The 22,557-nt window shown below is 43.8% G+C and overlaps 1 protein-coding gene across 1 annotated transcript in view; it reads right to left on the bottom strand.

Annotated features, from left to right (window-relative positions):
- chd7 (chromodomain helicase DNA binding protein 7) overlaps window positions 1–17,001 on the bottom strand; it is a 66,621-nt gene extending 49,620 nt beyond the window's left edge. Inside the window, exons 1-3 of the mRNA XM_062403628.1 lie at window positions 16,682–17,001; window positions 1,247–2,812; window positions 186–514 (exon numbers count right to left, since the gene is read on the bottom strand). Of these exons, the coding sequence (XP_062259612.1) occupies window positions 186–514; window positions 1,247–2,711 (1,794 nt within the window). The 5' untranslated portion in view covers window positions 2,712–2,812; window positions 16,682–17,001. The remainder of the gene's footprint in view (window positions 1–185; window positions 515–1,246; window positions 2,813–16,681) is intronic.
- Window positions 17,002–22,557: the final 5,556 nt, after the last annotated feature.

Here is a 22,557-nt window from a genome sequence, read left to right as displayed (position 1 = left end):
CACATCTATGCACGCACACACCACACACTTCCCTTGCACTCCAAACAAAAACATTCCCCCACCCACATGAAAAATAAACATTCAGATGAAATACACCCACACATGAAAACAAATGCAGAGTTCTCATGTGACACACACACAAATATTTGCTATCACATCAAAGGGTTTGTTTGATGGAGACTCACCTGTACGTGAGGCACTTTTTGTGGAGTAAGAGGAGGTGAGGAGAGGGGGTGGGGGGCAGTAGACGTGGACGCCCATGGGTTGGATCCCTGGCTGGATTGTGGGGGTGTGCTCTGCAGGTGGTGGGGGGGCAGGTGTGTGTGCTGAGTCTGAGCGTTCTGGGTGGGTGGCGCCAAGCCCTGGTTTGAGGCTGGAGCTCCATGTTGACTGACAGGTGCACCCTGGAAACCCAAGGAAGCGGATTGCAGGGGCTGCCCACCTCGAGAGGCCTGCTGCTGAGCCTGGAGTATACGCTGGTCTCCACTCTGGCTGACTGGCGCTTCATGAGGTCCTGGGAGTAGAGAGGAGGAGAACACCACAATATCATCCCTAACTGTATTAAAGTATAATGCCATTAACAATGTGTTTCACTTCCTGTCCATCAATAGAAACTGCTGGTGAGTACAGAGCCAGTACTCGCATTCCTTTTTGTATCAATCTTCAAAACACCATAAGCTTTAATAAAGTACTGTAATTGACAACTATTTGCAGAAAGGAAATATCTAATAAGTAGTAAAAACAGGGAACAAAGATTATTTTCATTTTTTGCAAGCGCAGGAAAGTGTAAAGACATCGATGTTTTTTAAATTACTTCAGTAATTCAGTTGTGTACCTGTGGGATCAATTAGAGGTCAGTAACTTAAGGGTCTCTTGTTGATCCCTAGTCAAACTGTGTTTCAATGTACTGTATAGGGGGTGCATCTGCATCTCCAGCATGTAATATCATGTGTGCCCTGAAGAGATCCTTATAACAGTTCTCGGTTTGATTTATCGTACAATCCTATCATATGGCAACACACAAAGATGTCCTTATGTCCATCTTAGTCTTATGACATGAGGTACAGGGCATGTTAACACCAATTGTCAGTTGTCTTGTCAATGTGTTTTTATCATTTCTCAATATTAAAATAACAGTGGAAATTTCATCTGCTCTAAAGTAGTTTAAATGCTTAAATAGGCACCATAAACAGAACAAAGTGAGACCCATATAAAAGCAATATAGCATTAACTTTCTGGTGCTTACCTTGCTGTTGCTGGAGCTGAGGCCTATTTGGCCCCATTTGTTGACCACGCTGCGGCCCCATACTAGGATACATCTGCCCTGCATTGGGGGGCATGTTGTGAGGCTGCTGGTGTTGGGGGGCAGATAACGGGTTCTGGGGAGTTCTCTGTGGATGGGGCATAGCATTGGGTGAAGATTGCAGGGCTGTGTACCCCGCAACCTCTGGTGGCCCAGCTAGTCCTGCACTAGGGGGTCTGCCCTGTTGGGGAGGAGGCGTTGGGGCTCCCAAAACCCGCATTGGGGACATGGATGCGGGGGAGGGGTAAGATCCCTGAGCTGGGGGGGCAAGGTGGGACTGGGGTTGATTTTGGGACTGGGGTGCATTCTGGGGGTGCTGGGTGTGGTTTATAGGGTGCATAGACTGGCCCTGCTGTCCTGTCTGCTGCTGCATTGGGGCAGAATGGGTTGGAAGTGGCTGTGATTGGTGTGGTGGTGCAGGGGGATATCGTTGCCCCTGTTGCCCGGCTGCTGGACCTGATCCATGGTTAAACCTCTGACCAAGCTGCCCCGGTCCCAATGCCTGGCTGGTGTTAGTACTGACTGTAGTATTAGCACTCTGGCCCATCCCCGGTCCAATGGCTCCATACTGGGCCTGATACCCAGGATACTGGCCTCCTCCAAACCCACCCATACCCTGTTGGTGCTGGTGGGTATGCGGAGGCTGTCGGGAGGGGGAGTGTGGGTATTGGGATGTGTGACCCATGTTGGGATAGACCTGGGGTGTTGGTTGGGGCTGTGGGTGTCTCATCTGGGCCCCTCCCATTCCAACATGTCCCATGTAGTGAGATGGGTCCTGAGCAGGAGCTGGTGCCATGCTCTGTGGTGGATAGTGTTGGTTCATGCGAGCTGCATTGGGTGTGGGTGGGCCTTGCATCCCACCATAGTTGCCTTGAGACATCTGGTAACCTGCCATCTGATTGGGGCCACCCCCTGGTTGTGTTGGAGGCTGCTGATACGCTGATCTGCTCTGTTGCTGGCCCCATCCTCCACTCCCACCACCTCCTGCCCCAGCCTCACCTTGGTACCCATGGAGGGGGTTACTTGAGTTAGCTGGATTATTATGGTAGTGGGATGCCATGCCGTTCATGGCCACATTCACATTTGATGGCCCCTGACTGGGACCATTCTGGGCCATCATTCGTCCTCCAGGAGCAACAGATTGATCGTAGCCTGTGTAGGGGCCGTGGTCGTATATTTGCCCCAATTTTGGCTGCCCTGGGCCACTCCCAGCGGCATGGATCATCCCCTGGTGGTAACCCCTGTTACCCTGGTGCTCATGGTTCAGAGAGGGATTAGTCTGCTGAGCTAGGGGGTTTGACTGGCCAGGGGCAGGCTGCTGAGGAAAGCAGCCTCCTAAACCATCTAATCCATCTGAGAACAGCCCTGCATCGTCCCCAAATAGACTCAACATCCCCGGGTCCGCCATGGCTGGATGGGGGGCCCAAAGATGGAGGGGACTAGATGGAGGAAGATATGGTGTGCAGTGAGGAGCTAATCAGATAGACTCCATGGTCCTCATTACAGTTCCTGTAGAGACAGTAAGTATAGTATAAGTATTTTTTATAATGCAGTTACTTTAAGCCTACTTTTTACTAAATATCTTACTAAGTAAATAATTTAACAAAAGTATTTTTTTCTTATATTAGCTAGCATGCATGCACAAATGTATTCGTCCAATCATCTTTAAAAAAAAAATGAACCAACAATAACCACCAAACGTTTATTTACTAGCAACCGTATGCAAACAATTTTAGCTCATTTTTTCATGTGGATCAAGTCCACCAGCCTCCTACAACTTTTAGACATTACAGAAGTCATATTAGGCAGAAGTGTTCGAACCGAGCCAGACAAAAAGTTTTTTTGTCACAGACCAAAAAACACTGCCTCGAAGACCTCAGCATCTCCATTTTACACACACACACACGAACACACGAACAAAGGCCCCAGCAGATGCAACTCTGTTTGAACAGCAGCAGCTGCCATCCAGTTAGCAAGCAATCAGCCAGCCAACAGACAAGTTTTCTATGCATCAGTCAGTAGTTAGCTACTAGGTCAGCAAGCCATTCAGCTGTCTGACTAGCTACACAGTCAGTCCTGGCAGATGTGTTAAGACAAGGGCATGTGCAGGTCTGTGGATTTCCTTGGATATAAAAAGGGAAAAACTAGCTTAATTTGTGTTAGGGAAAAAATTCAGAACTCGTGGGGTGTGTGAATATAATTACATTACATTACATGTCATTTAGCTGACGCTTTTATCCAAAGCGACTTACATTTTAAGAACACTCATCATTTTATGAGGGGCCATCTAGGGGTTCAGTATCTTGCCATGGACACTTAGGCATGCAGATGGGATAGAGTGGGATTCGAACCGGCAACCTTCTTGTTGCAGAGCACCCGCTCTATCCCCTAGGCCACGCTCTCCCTCAGATAATCAACATCTGAGGGACTGGGTGACTAAATCAACAACCCAGTCTGCAGTGAGGGTAAAAGGCACTGTAAGTTGATCTAAGCATGCATGATGAATGAGTAGGTGTGGGCCATAGCGGAGACTGATATGTGATAGGGGAGGATTCATTGAAGATGCAATAAACTACAAAAAAAAAAAATCTGACTTCCAATGCTACAAATTTTCCCTCCCCCCTTCACCATTCCTCTTTCCTCCTCCAAAATTCCTCCCCTTAACTTATTCATAACCAACAGCAGGTATCAGGGCAAAATGTTTGATTACTAACTCACATTAAATAGTGTGCACTGATACATTGCACAAACACTGGCAGTACAGGTGGTTTTGGCTAAGCAGCTCTGTGTTATAGGAGCATTTTAAGTCTTGGCGGCAGGCTAACAGCTGTGTTTAACTATTCAGCCAGCTCAGGATGCACCCCACCTCTCCCTTAATGCATCCTGGGTAGCTCACAAGTCTATCACAAATAGGTCCTTTACCGTTAAAGAAAACCAGGAAATAGAATCGCTGGCATTTTAATGTTTATGACCAATGTTGCACCTAAATTTATTTAAAACAGAACTGCAAAGCCACACACTTTGAAAGTGAAATCAGCAAATTAAAAATATATCATGATTTATCAATTATCCGTGTAGAACTGTCTTAAATAATCTCACATAAACCATCAGTCTTTACAAAGAGAAGCGATTCAGCAGTTGTTAGGACTTGTGTTTAGCAACAACATCCACCGTACTATAAGCAGCATCTATGAAACTCTGGTGTTACATCACGTCCTGTTTATTTCAATCACTACAAGAAGAAAAATGTGAGTGTGTAGCAGGTGAGAGTAATCAAGTGCAATTTCACATCCTTTGCTGCAAGCTACTACAAAGGCAAGTGATTTCCTGTCAGCACTGCAGAACACGCTATATTATGCTTTGAAATCTACAATATAGCAAAATGTAGCTATATATGCACTTGCTGGCTACTGCGAGCGAGAGAGAGAGAGAAATTAGGTGATCGGTCAGTGTGCCGGTTTAGACGTCAAAGCTCATCAAAGGCTGAGGCTTTTAGCCAACCACATTCCCATCCTGGTCCCCGCCCCCCGTCGTAACATACACGTGTTGAGTTGTCTAGGCGCATTGACATCCTATCATGAAGAACCGCAGGTTCAGGTACCAAAATGTTGACAGTACTGTCCAAATACAGTCAAGTGCAAGAATAAGGCATTGTTTACCTCACAAACAAGAAGCAGCATAACAATTTATGCATTCGTAATTTTTTCCACCAAGTGCACGAAACTGCAGTGTGGTGCCTTGCCATCTGATGAGTGTTCACACTGGACGGAGTGGCTCAGATTCCAGCTTCTCACTGGTAAATGTAGCAGCACACCCACACATGCCCTTATATTTTGACTCAGTGCTACCATCAGTGTGAACACGCAACATCATAGCGATGAGGCCTGCCCTCAGAAACAAGTCGAGTGAAACAGAAGTGTCAAAAAACTGTCGTCTCTGATCACTCATTATTGTTAATAGTGTTGATTCCTAGGTTGTCATGAACGGAATGTCGCCAGACAACATCAGAATCCATATGTAGTGTTTGGATTGGCTGAAAATACTGCCAAGTTATTTCTGATTTTGGACTCTTGGTTGGATTTAAATCATTCGTTAACTGAAAAAATACATAATTGTTAATTGCAGCTCTACAGCACAGGGTCACTACTGATCTGCCGGCCTTGGTCAAACTTAGCTTGGGCCAAAAGGCTAGTCGGTTACCATGTGCTACCAGAAGCAGCGGAGGCCTTCAGGCTCCTGCACTACATCCCTTTCAATTAACCATCCACTGACAGAAAAAGACAGCAATGGTAAAACAACTGAGGCTGTGTCCAGTTATATGGTTTAGAAGCTGTACATGTTAAATGGTTTTGTATTTATATAGCGCATTTCTAGCCTTGAAGAACGCTCAAAGCGCTTTACTGTACAGTTTTACATTCATCCATTCACACACACATTCATAAAGTGCATTTATTAGCAGCACTTTGTCGTTCTATGAGGGGCTATTCGGGGCTCAGCATCTTGCCCAAGGAGACTTCGGCATGCAGATGGGGAAGACATTCAGGTTGGAGGACGACCGCTATACCCCTCAGCCACATACGCCCCTCAACCTCTTAAAAAAAACAGGGGTCAGTTTTAAGATGGCATAGTATTTTTTGTCAATTATTAGTGGTGCACAAGTGCCTCTTTCTCAAATGTATCATTATGGAACCTTTGCTAGGTAACACTTACCTCAGTTAACATTGCTGCCACAATGAAAATAAAAACTTCCATAGTTCAGATTTGTTAACTATAATCTTACAAAAAGAAGTCTGGTATAAAGTGGTACAGAATTGATGGTGCCAAAAAAGAAAAAGGTTCTATAAAATGGGAAAGTACAATGGAATCTATGTGACGAGAGGGAAAGCCCTAAATAAATCAAGCGATTATTTGATTGATTTAAATGAAAAATTACGGAGAAAATTTCCACTGACAGTATTCCTTGAGTGCTATGGCAATTCCTATATGTCCCACCAACAACCTTGGAACAACTCAATATTACGTTTGGGATTTCTAACATCTAAAAACCTGAAACCACAGTCACTTGGGCAGTTATGTTTGAGAACTTCCCTTAATAAATTATGTTCGAAAAAGGTGACACTCATTTTTAGCAAACAATTAACAATTTATTGTAGCTATAATAGACAGCAATAATTAAGCTATACTGTGAGGCTAAATAGTGTTAATGATGGAGCTGTGGTCTGTATCTTTTCATCAGATCATATATCTATATATAACCTGAAAAACCAAACTGAAGCATTGTCGGAAGCTGACATAGGAAAAAGCCTTGCCCTCTTTTGTGTTGCAACTCAAAACAAACTATGTCCCAAAATAAAGCTCTGAACACTGTATCAGGACTTTGACCTTGAGCTGGCACTTTTATTATCCCGTTTAAACAAAGTGAGATGAAATATGAAAAGGGGGGGTTGGTCCTGTCACTGCTGGAGGCAGACGCATGAGCCTGGGAGTCCAACAACATAATTAACAGCTCCACAAGCTCTTCCTCACCTGAAACCAAAAGTAATCACCAAGTCGCTCTAACATGGATAGTTTAGGCTTACTTGATAAATGAACTGGCGATCACCAGCAAGGCTCAGGAATTCACACTGACTGTGAAGCTCTGTCAAACCAAAATTATCGAGGCCATTCGCTCAGCCAAGCCTAAACCTAAGAATATCAATGCCAAGTTAGTTCAACTGAATGGCCTCTGTTGCAGCCAGTAATTCAGGGTATAGTGCATAAGGGATGAGCCTTCAGTCAACAGAAACCGAAACATTCAACTTACACCCCCAGCAGTTAGTGACACAAGCAACTAGATTTATTTTACATTAATCTAAAAAAAGAAAGATTATCACAGTATAAATTTGTTATCTACTTTTATTAATAATGTTTGCTATTTAACATGAGAATTTTTGTAAGCCCATGTGTTATTTTGAGTCAAGGAACTCCAAATAATCCGTTCTACCTGTCCTTAGATTGATTAACAGACTGAATGAAGATGTGTTAAGTCACTGATGTTGCCTAAAATAAACTTGTTTGAATGAAAACCTACAGGGACTCATCCCTTCATGATGGACCTCTCCTTTTTCTTGCTCGTGAATATTTGAAGAATCTAGTGGATCAGATCTGAGGGATGATTACGTTAACTTTTTTTTTTTTTTCAGCTAAAAACTTTCGACAAAATAAGGACCATGCTGGTTTTGCATCTCAACTAATGTTAACTGTCATGACTGACTATTTCACTCCAAATCCCTTGGTGTTAGTCTACAGTAAAGGAAGAAATGAGGATGAGCGATTAGCCAACAGCAACTCAATGCAATCCTGTCTGCGCTGTCAAGTTTGGCGGGCTAAACTGTCTGTAGCCTCCAGGCTTTACGACAGGAAATCTCTGCCATGTCAACAGCACCACGTTTCCTCTGAGACGCATGCAGGCGGGCACAGATAAACAACACAAAGCCACAGAAACAAACTACGCCAAAAGCTCAGCAGACACAACCCAACTAGGCACATGAAATGAGTGATCTCCCTCTTCCTCTGGAGAGCATGTGTGCACCCACCCACCTCCCATTACCACTAGGATCTAAGTCGCTATAATTTATACCTTTGTTCCCAAATGGAGGACAGCGCGCAGGAGCTGGCTAGCTGTGTGTGTAATTACGATCAAGTGAGGGGATGCAGGGCCGTGTGTTTGGGGCTGGGATTTGAGGCCCGGAAGGAAGGAAGAGAGAAGAGGGAGGAGGGAAAGAGAGAAGCAGTGAAGCTAGAGAAAATCTGGTTATTTTACGCACGACTGCTTCGTTAATGGACAGTGTGTGTGTGTGTGTGTGTGTGCGCACGCATGCTGGAGAGTGTGTGCCAGCGCGTGCGCGTGTGTGTTTGTGTGTACGCGTGTTTGGGGCAGAGGGGTGGGCGGTGGGGGTGGGTCAGCAGGAAAGGGCTGTGTTTATCCAATCTGTTCCCTGCCTTTACCATGTGGTAGGAAAAACCACTGGCCGGCTCACAGGCTGATCACAGAGGACACAGGGAGGGGGGGCAAGGAACCTGCTAGTGTAGTGTGTGTTTGAATCAGTCACAGGCCACCTTTGGGGACAGATTTCAGCCTGCAAATCAGTTAACTGGGGACAGCTTGTCCAACTGGGTACAAAAGCTGTGTCCCCAGTGGGGGAAAAGCTGATTTTTGGGTCAGTGTAGTTAGGGGCTTGGGGTAAGTCTACAGGAAATAAACACAAGACAATGTGATATTCCCAAAAATGACCCGTGACAGCATGTGTATACATTCACATGCTCACATCCACATTATTATATTACATTTTTTTTCTGGAAGAGGTTCATGTGTAAATGCAGAAGTCAGAGTGAGACGCCCTGCTTCTACGGACTTTATCCGCCGGGCCTCCTAGTATGAAGACAGTAGAAATCCAGGACAAGTCAATGTTTGACTACAGTAGGAGTTGCCCAGCTGGATTCACTGCAAGCGAGTGACAGGGTTGATGCTTATATCATGCAGCAGACACAAAAATGAAGAAAAAAAAAATCAACAGACAAACATCTTTGGTAAAAAACGATGTCCTATACGTAGAAGACTGTCGAAGATGTGGAGAGTTTGTGGTGACAACAGTTTCAGGGTGCTGTAAACGAAATCATACGATCTAACCAGCGGAGTTAATACGTCACTTCCTGCTGCAACTGGATGCTCCACCTCTCGCCTGAAAATGTTTGGGCGAAAAAGGTTCGGTGCTACTGTGGGGAGTAAAATACAGACTAAACCACACATCCAACTCTTCGGGGAATGATCTACAACAGCATAGACCATGAAAGGTTCCACTCCCATCAGAGAAGGGACAGAAATTTGAGGCTGGTGTGACACGGACCCACCAACACTGGATAGTTAAAGACTGAACAAAATGGCATGGTCGATGATTAACCAGATGATGATCAGTCTGATCAGGCGGAGGTCTGATGAATATAGATTCATCAGACCTGAGGCCCACAGTTTGGCCTTAATCCGAAAAACAAAAATAGTGGCAGTGTATCCAAGTACTGTTACTGACCATGTACATATTTTCATGGTCACAGTTTACCATCTTCTGGCTTCCAATATGATAAGGCTCCATGTAACAAGGTAAAACTGGTTTTATGAACACAACAGTGAGTTCAGTGAACTTCAATGATCTGCTCTGTCACCACAAGTGAATCCTGTAGTCTTTGGCCTCATTCATACAGGTATTAACATGTGGTTTTGTGATCCGTTCACAAGCGGACAGCTCTAGGTACAGGTGTGAACACAGCAGGGCTGGGCAATACGGCCCACAACAAACATCGCAATATTTTTAAGCTATATCGATACATATATTGCAATATGTTGGAATCTCCTCTAAATCACGGTACAAATGTTAAATTTATAAAAGTCCAAAGGAAGTGGCTACGCTATCACTTCCGAAGGTTCCTGAATTCACCTCGTCGGAAGGTATCAGCGGACATATATGCTTAAAACAAAGGGTAAATTACCTTGTTTCGAGTCAAATATAAATGTCGGAGCAAGCCTTCTGATCATTGAGCAGCTGTGGATCATAGAGGAAGCTGTTTGCACTGTTCGTCAACAAAGTCACTGACCAGCTGCTTCATGTGAATGCGCCTCGCATCTCAGCATGTAGCGAGGAAGTGGATGCAGAGCTCCGGGGCATGTGTGTGTGCATGTAAACTTCCACTCGCTCCGAGCAAAGACACACAAAAGCATCCACTCTCGGTGGAGTGAACGCTGTTCACGTTCATCATTTATAAAGTAATTCGCTCGGTTCAGCATTCACAAAGAATATAAGCAAACTGTCAATAACCGTCTCTGGACTCTCAAAAGTGGATGGGACTCTTTTCTGTCTTTTGCCCTCTCATGCTTGGAGTATCTTTCCTCCTGATACCAAAAAACATATGCGTGCAGGAGAGGTCTGTTGTGAGAAGGGCAGGAGAAGAGAGCGAGGGAATCAAAACTATGGATTTCATGCTGACGGCTTAAAAACATTCACGTGACAATTTATACTTGATGGTCGAGATAGTGATGGCCGCGATACAGCATTTTTGATATATTATATAAATTGGATAGCGATCCGATTATGCCTGACCAGTCAGAGGTGGTCTGTGCTCCAAATACCTGAAACAGTTTCAACGCAAATCCATCCTGGGCCACATGAATGACCTCCTCCTCAGGCGAAATACTCTGACACACGCTGTAGTTTCACTATGAATCTAACTAGTTTTTTTTCCTCTTCCCCTGATTTGTTTTAATCACCGCCACATTAACACAAAACAAATGATCCATCACACACACACGCACACACGCACACGCACACACACACAAGAACTGACATTTAAATGTAGAGGGTGTAAACCTACATGATCAGAAATCAAACCCTTGAAGGTGAGGGAGGAGGGGGGAATTGTTGCTTGGAGATGCAAATAAGTTCCAGAATCATTTTGTCACTTTTACAGACTTTGGGGAAAACCCTTTAACAACCCTTGTCCTAATTTCAAAGGTAGACTTGTCAAAAAGGACAGGATTCCTCACAAACAGGGGGGGGGGGGGTCTGCTCCACTTGTTCAAAAAGAAAAACAACCATTGATTTTGGGCTCCAGATAGATTTGTCATCATGAGGAACACGATACAATCTTTCAAAATATATATTTTTTTAATATTAATTTCTCACAATCCTTACAAGGGACTTTGTCTCTATGCTATACAAAACAAGAAGGCACACAACCACAAAGCATAGAACAGACTCAAGCATGCTGCCCTGACCTCTCCCTAATCTATCACTGCTATCGACATTGACTGCTATCGGCCTAAATAGGACGGGCAGGTCTGGACTGTTTTCGCTCATAGTGGCCACTTCCCTGCCCCACTGCCTGCCCACTAACAACCAATTAACTTCCAAGAGTCCTTCCTGTAAAGCTCAGGGGTAACCTCTCCCCTGACGCACACTCATTTTTCCTGACTCAGTGTGCGCCGCTGGGGTGGTCGACCGTATCAGGTCTTCAATGAGAGACTCGTATGAAAAGAGCAGAGCAGCCATTGGCAGATATTTAATGAAGGTATGTTTATTTTTTTCATCTCCTTAATTAATATTTATCAAATGAGATTGAAATGAACAGAAATCGCTTGAAGCTTTAGGGAAAATAAAACATTTTGAAAATAAAAAAATGTGTTTTCAGTTTACTTAAGTAGATCTGCTCACTACTGCTAAAAACGCATTAATTTAAGATGTCATGTGAAAAATATTGCCTGAGCATTTCAAGGAAATTGCATACATTTTCTCTCGCTCTGGGTAAAACTTCTGTCTTCACCTTTCTCTCTCATCTCCAATGTTTTGCATCCATCTCCCTTTTCCTAACTAGATGTTGACTCCACAAACTAGCCATTTGTCCCCATGTAAATTACGCATGGAGAGGAATTGTGATTGAAAACGAGAAGTGGATCGCTGCATGGATTGCCACAACTTAGCATTTTAGATTTCTCTGGCTCTGAAGCCATTGTCAGCAATGGGATCTATCACCAGCAGCTAACCCAAATATTTCCATTGGAGAGTCATGGGTTTTAGCTTTGCTTATTTGTTTTCGCAGTAGCAGTCAGGCTAGACGTTGCATATGAGCAAAGTGATGAAGAGGAAATGCAGGATGTGCCAAGCATCAACACTAGGAGAGGTCAAGGATAGATAAGGCATGAACACATAGGTCAGAAATGTACTTGACAGGCTGCCTCCTCTTACACACACACAGAGAGAAAAAAAATATTTAGTCCACACACACACACAAACACTTGAGCTATATTAACACCAGCCTCTCTTCCAGGCACTGGGTCCAAAAGGCCTTTGGTGCAGAGGGGGATGGGGGAGACAAGTGAGGAGAAGAGGGCAGAGGGAGTGACAGGTGAGAGGACGGGATGAGAGATAGTGAGAGAGACAGTCATGACTCTCCGTTTTGAAACTCGCTATGGTGCTTAAGACCCCCGCTAACCTCTTGGTTGGAAATGGTAGGAGAGGAGGAAACAGACAGACTGGCAAAGATGAAGAGAGAGTGAGAGAGTGAGAGAGACAGAAAAGGTGTGAATGAAGAGTCGAAAGGAGAGGAGGGCAGAGGGGGAGTGGGTGGCTGAGGGGGTGGAGGTGGGAATATAGATGGCAACATGAAAGAGACAAACAATGACGGGACCAACAGCACCACTTCTAATCTAGGCTAACAGGGCTGCCATCTACCACACATGATGGTAGGAGACAAAATGGCCACCCTAACAAACACAAGCTCTCAGACTCAGACACCCAACACCAGGCTCACAATGCTAAACTGTCCATCAGCAGTGCTGCAGCACCAGGTGTTATTTACCCGACTGAAAAGACAATGTTGTCTCAATACTGGCCTTAAACCAGGTGGTCAGAGTAATCCACCTTCAAAACACAGGTTTCTGCCCGACTAAAGCAAGGGAATGCTCTTGTGATTACACTCTAGTCTGATGTCGCACTAGAAAAAGAGCTGCAGTGTGGAAATGCTTCAGGAAGGAAGTTGGTAAAAACATGCAGCAACCTCATAAATACAACAATTACTACAATGTATGCATATCAGAAAGCTGTATCACTCATACACGAGTTTCCTCCTAACCAGTTATAGATTTTCCAGAAAAACTTATGCCATTGCTTGCTTTATATATATCTATATATATATATAGATATATATATATTGTGCCACAATCTGATGAGGTAAAAGACCGAAAACAAAACGAGCTCAGACTAAACTGATGGCAATAGCGTTATCAGCAAAACTGAAAGTTAGCAGGAGCAAAAACCTCATCTAGAGGTTATGAGAAAACAGGGAAACTACACACAAAGTAGTAAAATGTGACGCTATGAATAAAGACCTTCACTGCTGCCAGGTCTAGGTTATGGTTCTCCCTGTATGCCTGCAGGGGTACTAACTGTTAATCCCATGACCTCCACTTAAGAAGTTCAAGCCTTCTTCCTCTGAAATTGAGGAGCAGTATGAAAACATTGAGAACTAATTAAAAGGTCAATCGATAATGACACATTTTGGGTAAAATGGTCAGAAAACCAACATTGGTCAAACTAATGATTCATAGGTCAAAACTTCAGGGAAACAGCCTACTCACAGGCACGACACACTGATGGACACCGGTCTTACATAAAGGGCAGCATTTTATCAACAAGATAAAGTGACTGAGCCGGGCAACAGCAGGAAGCAGAATGGTTACATTTAACATGTAATTAAAATATCAATTTGAATTGAGATAAGTTAGAGGGTCTGACCACGTGGAGGACAAGCACTAGTGCATGGTAGTACAGTGGGATTTTAATTTCATCATTCAGTGAAATCTTACTATTGTGTTTTGTAGGGCATGAGTAGCTTTGCGCATGTGGTTTATCCCCCAGCTGACCCCTAGTGTAAAGGCCGGCGCATGCTTCTGCGTTTTCACTGGCCCGCAAGCACAAGAGCCCTTCCAGGCCCCTTACCTGCTTAAGTATCCCTTCTTACGTGCGTCGCCCAATTTTTCTAACTATAGACAAAGACCTGCAAGCATCCAGCAGCCTGCAAGGCTTGTGATTGGTCTGCTTACTACATCGGTCCGGAGTCTTGTTTCCGGTTTCATGCCACATAATACCGGCAGAAACAACGGTAGATTTAGAAGAACGAATATGGACCAAATAGTCGAGCGGTTGGCAGAATAGATCAGAAAGTATGACCACTTCGATAACCGTCACTGACTGGCGGATTTGTCCGCCAGAAAATGGCTATGAGGAGCTGCAGTGGCGATATAATTAAACAGTCGACGAAGAATAAAGAAGGCGTCTCTAAGGTTGTTTGACAAAACACGTTACTCCGCCTAGTGTTCTGGCGGGGAATTGCTCTGAAACGCCCAACGCTTGGATAAGCATGAATGACCACAAGTCCTACGCCACAGTGGCGTGAAAAGCCGCAGTTGCAGAAGCATACGCCGGCCTTAAAGAGTCAGGGATTTCCTGGCTGTGTGAGGCCATGTCAGGCACACTGGCTGCAAGGTTGGCACTGGAATGACAAACCTCTTCATCGTTCAGGCCTCATGGTTTTTTAATTAAAAAAAAGGAACCACCGTCAAGGTTATGTTCAAATTTTGTTTTTTATACTTAAGGCAGGCAACTTCAAGGTCACCAACACAACTTCCAGAGGGGCCCATTTACATTTGAACCAATAAAAACAAAACTTCGCAAAATGATTGTAAGCTGCCTAAATTCTGACAAAAAAAGAAGGTATAAACTGCAAACAATCTATCCAAATAAACACTACATTAAGATCACATGTGGGGAAATCTAACTTGTGTCCAAGTTTTAGATAAATCTAACTGACTATCAAACCAAGGAAGCCTTGAAGCTGAAAAGGGGGGGTGCATCAACTTTTACCACAAGAAAAGACAGGGACAAACTAGAGACCAAATAGTGCTGAACATCTGGTGTGTGTGTGTGTGTGTACGGGGCCTCTTATCTCTCCCTCTGTGGCCTGCTAAACATGACTAGCTGCCATCTTGGCTCACAGACACAAGGTGGTGGGGGGAGCAGCTCCTGGCTCTGAGGCAGCAGGAGGAAAATAACGAACTAATTCATGTACACTGAATATGTCAGACTGTTAATAAAGCCACCGTGTGAGAATGAAAGGCCACAGTGAGTGTGTTTATGAGAGCGTGCACGTAGAGGACAGGTTTACCGTTTTTGTATTTCAGTCATTTCAGCGCAGCCAAAGTTACGTGTGAGCGACAGGGTGACCATTATATAAGCTGACCGTTTACAGAGCACATAATGGTGAAAGAGTGCAGCGCCACCAGCCCAGGCAATAAAGTGTGTAGTGAAGATAAAATAAATCCCACAGTAGTGAGTGTGTCCCGTGGAGATGAGTGGCCTGAACCAGCACCGGCAGGTGCTGTTGGCTGCCTGCTCTCCGGTCCACTCCGAGTAACAAGTGTAGCCATGCTGGTTATCAAACTTTACTCGCCGGATACAATGCAACACGACAAACCTACTATCACGGCAAACGCTAAACACGCAGAAACGCTACTTAAGAACGCGAGCTGTTATTGTGTCTTTCCACTTCGACAAAAGTGACACGAAAGATGCGTAAAGTTGATTTTCTTGCCCGAGAGCAATACCGAGGAACATCGTAGTTAGCCCCTGTGAAGGGGGGCTACAGAGTGGTCTAACAATGAGGATGATAAGTGGCTAACAGGCTAGCTGAACTTCTGTGTCCTAGCGCTGGGCTAACCTCCAGCGGCTAGCACGGCTAATTAGCCTATCAGGAGGTATTTTGCACGTCGTTCTGGACCTCGGAACGACTCCCTTATCTCGGCTTTTGTCGTTAAAATAAACTCTTTCCACCTTGCACCAAGGCTATAGAGCGGCTACAGAGTCTCTCACACATTTGAATGGGTTTCGCTGGAGTAAGTCGTGTTAAAAACAAGGTGAAAAACACGGTCGTACGGAATGACCGCCTGGCCTCACAGATCCCCCCCTCCTCTCCTCTGTCCCTTCCGTCCAATACAACTGGCGACTACTACGCACACTTCACGCTGCGCTCTTAGCCATTTAAACACGCGTTCCGCTGAAACACGACCAATATGCAAACTTGTATGTTGGAACACTTTAAATCGAGCCAGGCAGAGCGTTTGTTGGTGATATGTGCCAAGTATTCTCCGCTGGGAATCTCCCTCAGAGCTGCGCTCATTCAGTCGGCCAGTGACTCACCTCTACGCTCGAGCCACCTCGTGTCTCCTGGAAGCTTCAACACAATTAGCTAACAGGGCTAACAGTCACTCTTTAAAAACACCAAAGCAACTCCACACTCCACTGAAGAAAATCCAACAAGTTGCCGGGGGAGCGGACTCGGAAACAGAGACGCTCTCCGTGTGTTTTCTTTCCACTTTATAACTGACTAATGGGACTATGTTGTGCGCGTGTGTGTGTGTGTGTGTGTATATGTGTGTGAGTGTGTGTGAGCGATACAGCGGGTGGCAAAGCTAAACTTGCTATTGTTAGCATGTCGGCATGGGAGCTACATGGACCTTCAATGACTTTCTGCTGAAATGAGGGAATAAAACTGAGGCTAAACCAAACCAGGAGCGTCTCCATTCAGCTGGATGTGAATGAAAATACCCTCCGGCTGAAAACCAGAGTCGCTCGGCAGATTTAAGCGTCCGATAGCGCTGTGGAAAAAAGTATGGAAAACTTGCTATTCAGCCCGAATAGAAAGGGTTTTAATTCAGAAGCGTCGGTTCCAATGAAACTATCGCACCTGGGCCACATTTCAAATTCACACATTCAAAGGGGGCATTTGTTCGCTTACCCAACAAGCTCGGTCACTTCGGGGTTTTATCAAATCAACTCCGTGCTGGCTGGTTAGTATCTCCGCTTGCTTGAGAAAAAAAAAAAAACCCCACCGTGGTCCTTTTTTTCGTTTGAAATATAAATAAACAGAGGAAAAAAAGTTCAAGTGTTACGTTTTTCTCCCGAAATATTTCTCCTGCGCGTCTCGCATCCGCAACCTCACCGACTCGTGTGCGTTGCTCTTCTCTCCTTTGTGTTAATTTCACTCGAATCGAGTTTAATCCGATCGATCCCTCGGCTGGTCGCGCTCCCGAGTCCTCCCCTCCAGACACTCGCTCACCTTCCTTGGCCAGGGGGGGCGCGCTCCCGAGGACCTCTCATACAGATAAACAGCCGGCGTGCGCGGTCACTGACCCCGCCACGCCAGTGCGAGCCGCTGGTGGAGTTCCAGTTTAGGGATGGAAAAAAAATGACATCTGCTGCGAGAAAGATGATGATTTGAAAACTGCCAGAGTGAAATAGAATTATTTTAATTGGTCTTAATGGGGAGATGTGACAACACGACAGAAGACCGGAACCTGATTTTGAAAACCTAATTCAAACCAGTATTGAGGGAACACTGCATTTGGCCAAAAGACAATTGTTTGGTGGCACGTGTCTTCACATTTGCCTGAACGAGCAAGTTTAAAATACATTATTTTCCATGCCTCTAATTTGTTGACAAATAAATACAGACATAGTTGAATGTAGAATGTGGTGATAGGTCTAATCTTTGTGGCCATATAGATGTGATGCTTTAAATTTTGTATGATTCATGTTTATATAACAATCCTATATTTTAGATAGATAGATAGATAAACTGATAGATTGATTGATTGATTGATTGATTGATTGATTGATTGATAGATAAATAAAGTAAAAGTAAGACGCTGTACAAATAGTCAACAACTTATCATATCTTAATATATAAGAAAATGCTTAACTAAAGTGAGGAAAACATAAACAACCAGAACCAAACATATTGTGCGAGGGTAAAGTGTATTTCTATGGAGGATGCACAAATTGTCAACAAATTACGTTATTTAACATATATGAAGAAAGGCTTAAACAAAAACAAACACAAACAATTTTGTGAACAGAATTACGGAGGTAAACAGATGTGTCAATGGAGGCTAAATTTAAGTGAACATAAAAACAAAACACCAAAACCATGTATATTGTGCACAGGGGCTGATAAAAGGTACGACTATGGGTTGGTGTGATGTGATCATAGAGGCAGCCTCATGCCTAAAAGTCCATTTCAGCCCTCCATGTCTGTGACAAGTGCAGATGTATGGCCTGGGGGACAGAAGTCTGTGCAATGAGCAGACAGTTACAGCAGTCTGCCACTGAATAAACTCCTCTGCTTGGAGAATGTGATCGATATATTTGGACCCACAAGGACACAGCAGGATCGACCAGGACCCACCAGGACCGACCAGGACCCGCCAGGACCCTCTCACTGCAGTGCTGTGACTCTGCGTACATGTAGTGGTCTGTAGTGTAAAATAAGTTGGGACAGGTCTTGTTCTGGATTTTTCTAAAAAGACTGACACAAGGATGTTCCATAACTCCAAATTTTATTCAGACACAACACACAGTAGTTCATTAACAATGTTTGAGGCCTGTTGGTATTTACCTTGTGTTTGATACTTTTCTACCACATTCACACATGCTTGATCTCTTGTAAAAAAAAAATATCCTCACAAAATGTCATACATTTTGATTTCAAAAATAACTGCACGTATCAACATCAAAGGTGGCCTAGTTTAATGAAATGGGCCTCTTTCCAGTGCTGTGATTCCTCTTTAAGTCAGGGACCTTCGCAGCTACAGTGGCCTGCTCGTGCCAGTCTGCTCTGAACTCCTGAGAAAAGCTCCATCTTATTTCTTTAAAGACAGCAGCACTTCATACTGTAGTTCATTACACATGCAACAAATTTGATTTGATGTGTTTGAGCATAAATATAAATTAGGAAATAGAATGAGAATATAATAAGCACAAGAAACAACGGCAATGCGAACAATAGGAATGCACAATTTAAAGTACTATACAATCGTTATTGGCTATGGAAGTTTCACAGTCAATGTCACAGTGACTTACAGCCAGGATTTTTCTGTTAAACATCAGATCTATTTTATAAGTTTAAGGTAGAAAAATAACATTATGAACCACATCGAAAGACTAAATATTTTCACAAACTGCTCATAATCAGCATTCCCCCCACAAGATATCACAATCTCCCTGCATCCATACCACACTTGGCTTTTCCCTCGGACCTTGACCTTAAAGGGTCCAAACAGCCCTGGACTGGTTTGTCACTTGCTGTGTGTAAATCTGAGGACTGAAGCGCAGTCTGCAGGAGAGGAGAGAAATACAGAGATATCAATCAAATATAGATTCGATTTTAGTTTTAGCTTATCTGTTGATAGAGTCTTGAAACTTCAGGGTGTTCTCCTTTATTCTTAGCGGAATCAGCAACTTCATCCCAACTATAATTGAATGGAAAATAAACGGAGCACATGTAAAGGTTCACTGCAGCAATTCCATTTCAGTTTGTCGCCATGGATGTGTGTCCCAAACAGACGCCACACTCACCACAGAGCTCAGACGGGTGCAGCTAACTGAGTCACCCAGGCTTCAGAAGCCCTCATGCTGCTGCAGTTGTTGCAAAGCTCCAGCTCCCTCCTCACTTGAGTCACCATGAGTCTTATTTCATAGATTAATATCCGGTCTTTTCAGAGACTAAATCCTCACAGCTCTTCCCTTTTACTCATTTTGCTGCTGAGAAAAACCTGGCGAGTGAGTGGTTGTTTTTTAACTCCTGAGTTTGAACATGTCCTTTGACCATCGTTGGAGGCAGGCCTACAAAGAATGTGGAAATACAGCTTGTAGTCTAAACAGGTAGCAAATCTCCTCTGGATGACGTCTGCTGGAGGAGTTTTCTGGCCACGTGCAAACATATAATGTAACGTCAGTGAGGCAGAGGGAGGTTTAATGCCATTCAGGTGAGAAACAACCAATTTGAAAGCGGTATCATTTGCATGTGTAATCTTTCTCATCTTCTTCATTTTGTCTGACTTCATTTTTGGCAAAGCTGTTCTGCAGTGTAAATATGCTGCAATATTCCAGTGTTAAAGACCATCACACATTATAAACAGTATATCCAGATTGCCGATGAACATGATCGATGTTACATTAGATGGACTCTGAGAAAACTTAGACCTGAGGATTTATTAATGCCAAGAAAACTGGGAAGCTGCTTTCAGGCATGCACTGATCTCCGGAGATCCTCCACACAGCCTGTACATATGAACTCTAATGTCCAAATGAGAGTTTCCAGAGTTTCTGTGGACTTTCTCCCGCCAGTCCCCAGGTATCTGTATCTGGTGTTGTGTCTCTAATCTTATTGGTTGCAAAAGTCCTCACCACACTGTGTGACCATATGATCATTCATTATTTTTGGACCAATGGAAATTTTAATTGGTGTGTACAATCTGTAGAGATACCTGAAAACAATTAATGTTGGCACTACATGCATGATGTTATTTTCTGACTTCCCTGTGACTGATGTGATCTGATTTGGAATAATTGACTGATTGGTTTTCTCTGTCACCCTGTGGATCAGAGTCTAACAATTTCCTTTCCATCGAAACTAATGATGTTTTGAGATCAGTGAAAGATAATGTGAAACCATCACATCATCAAGCAGACTGTTGACAGAAACACTTCCTAACAGTCACACTGAGTTATCCGGGTCACATATATATAAAAGGAGCTATTGAATATAAAAGGAGCTATTGAATATTGCATATGATATACTCAGATGTTAGATTTGGTAAATCACTGTCACAGTACTTCAATACTTCAACACACTTACCATAATTGTTAAGGGGTTTCAGTTGCATGTTTGTTTCTCATCTGGTCTGAGGTCTGCAGTCGAAAGCATCCAGGCTGGCAGGGACTGATTCCTCTTTGATATCAGGATAAATAGATTTTAGTTGGATGAGGTAGCATTTTACATGATATCAGGGGAAAACACAGTGTCAAAAAGAGCGGAGGGACTTGGAGAATCTCTGAGAGGGAGCACTGAAGCTACGTTTTCTGTTTCCTATAGGTATCTAAAGTTAAAGGCTTCCTGACTGACAACACTGACTGAATTTACCATTAAAGATGGTTAAACATCTGTGACCAGAAGAAATGCTGTGCAGATGTTCTAGAGATGCTCAGGGTCTGCGGCTTTTCTGTGCAAAAAAATGACTCTTTAATTGCACTGATCATTTCTGTTTAGTCAAAGTTATGTAGTCTATTAGTCAACGTGGTTCGCAAGGAAATACAAATGCATGTTTGCTGCATTTAGACAGTAAAATAAGTGCTAACAAACTAACTTCAAACTAGTAATATGTAATGAAAACAGATGTAAAATACCAACCATCAAAGTTTAAATCCATTTGTCAGTTCACCTTAGTAATAGAAACACAGTCTTCACTGGAACTATTCTATATATTTTACAATAGACGTAATCCTTTGGAAAATTGTTGATATGTGTGTTCTGTGGATTTCAGACTAATGAGTGTACAGCTGCTGCAGATGAATTCAAAGTACAATGGTTCCTGCAGTGAGACCATTTTAAGCAAGCACGAGAAAAGTTCTGTGGGCCAACAACCTTTTAGCTGCTTTCAGACTTTCTCTGGCTTGAAGGGCTGTATGTGTGAATGCAAGAGTCAATGTGAGAGCCTTCGGACTTCCTGTGGACTTTCTCCGCCCTCCAGTATAAAGCTCACAGAAAGTCCAGAGGAGCCGATGCATGAACACAGCAGGATTCACTGAGAGCGGGGGGGTTGAAGGTCATTGTGGCGATGAGTCGATGCAGGTGTCAATGTGCTGTAAACCAAAATATATCTGCAATGGAATTAATCCGCCACATTCTGCCTCTGCTGCATCACCCCTCACCGAACACTGCAGCTTTCTGTGTGGTTGTGACCGAGTCTTGGTGGAAACTCTCCTGCCGTGCTGTTCTTTTGTAAAAGGCAAACTCTTCAGAGAGTCTGGACCCAATTCTATGTACATCCTCCAGAGATGGTGGAATTTATCAAATCAACCAATCATGTTTCAGCAGCATAATGCATAAGATGATGTTCAAAAAGTTTCAAAGTGGGTGATTTCCTTAGATTTTCCCACACATCTCTAGAGTTTATTCAAAATAGGGGAACAAAACGAATGTGTCTGCAGCACAGGTCTACGGACAGAAACACCTCGTTACTCAGAGAGAACTGGGAGGAATGGACAGACTGGCTGGAGCTGACAAAGAGGCTACGGTAAATTACATAACTACTCTTCACAAAATTGGTGAAAAGAAAAACATTTTCAGGCAGATCAATGTGTCTACTAAAGCAGAGGCCATGTCAGCTTCCACTGCTGTCAGACAAGAACAGAAATGTGCGGCAGCAGTGAGACAGACCAACCAACACTGGACAGTTCAACACCGAAAGATGTAGAATCTGTATTTCTGCTGAAGTTGCTGAAGGTCTGCAGTCAACAGCATGAATCCATGGAGCCAACCTGATGGTGTGATGGATTTCTTCACAAAATTTGGGCCTCAATTCCCATTAATCTTGGTTTGAATGTCAGTGTATCAGAGTCCTGTTGTTGACCATGTTCATCTCTTTATGGCCAGTTTACCATTTTCTAACTTGCAGCAAGATAAAGCTCCATGTCACAAAGGAAAGGTCTAAAACTGTCTAACCCTAACCCATGAACATCAGTGATTCATTGTGATGTGGTAGCATGACCGTGCAGTTGACAAATCTGCAGAGATGATGCAGAATCTCAGAGGAGAGTTTCAAATTCTTTTGG

This window comes from Platichthys flesus, chromosome 14 (assembly GCF_949316205.1).
Source record: "Platichthys flesus chromosome 14, fPlaFle2.1, whole genome shotgun sequence".
In the NCBI taxonomy this organism is placed as follows: domain Eukaryota; kingdom Metazoa; phylum Chordata; class Actinopteri; order Pleuronectiformes; family Pleuronectidae; genus Platichthys; species Platichthys flesus.
This window is presented reverse-complemented; position numbering and strand designations above follow the sequence as displayed.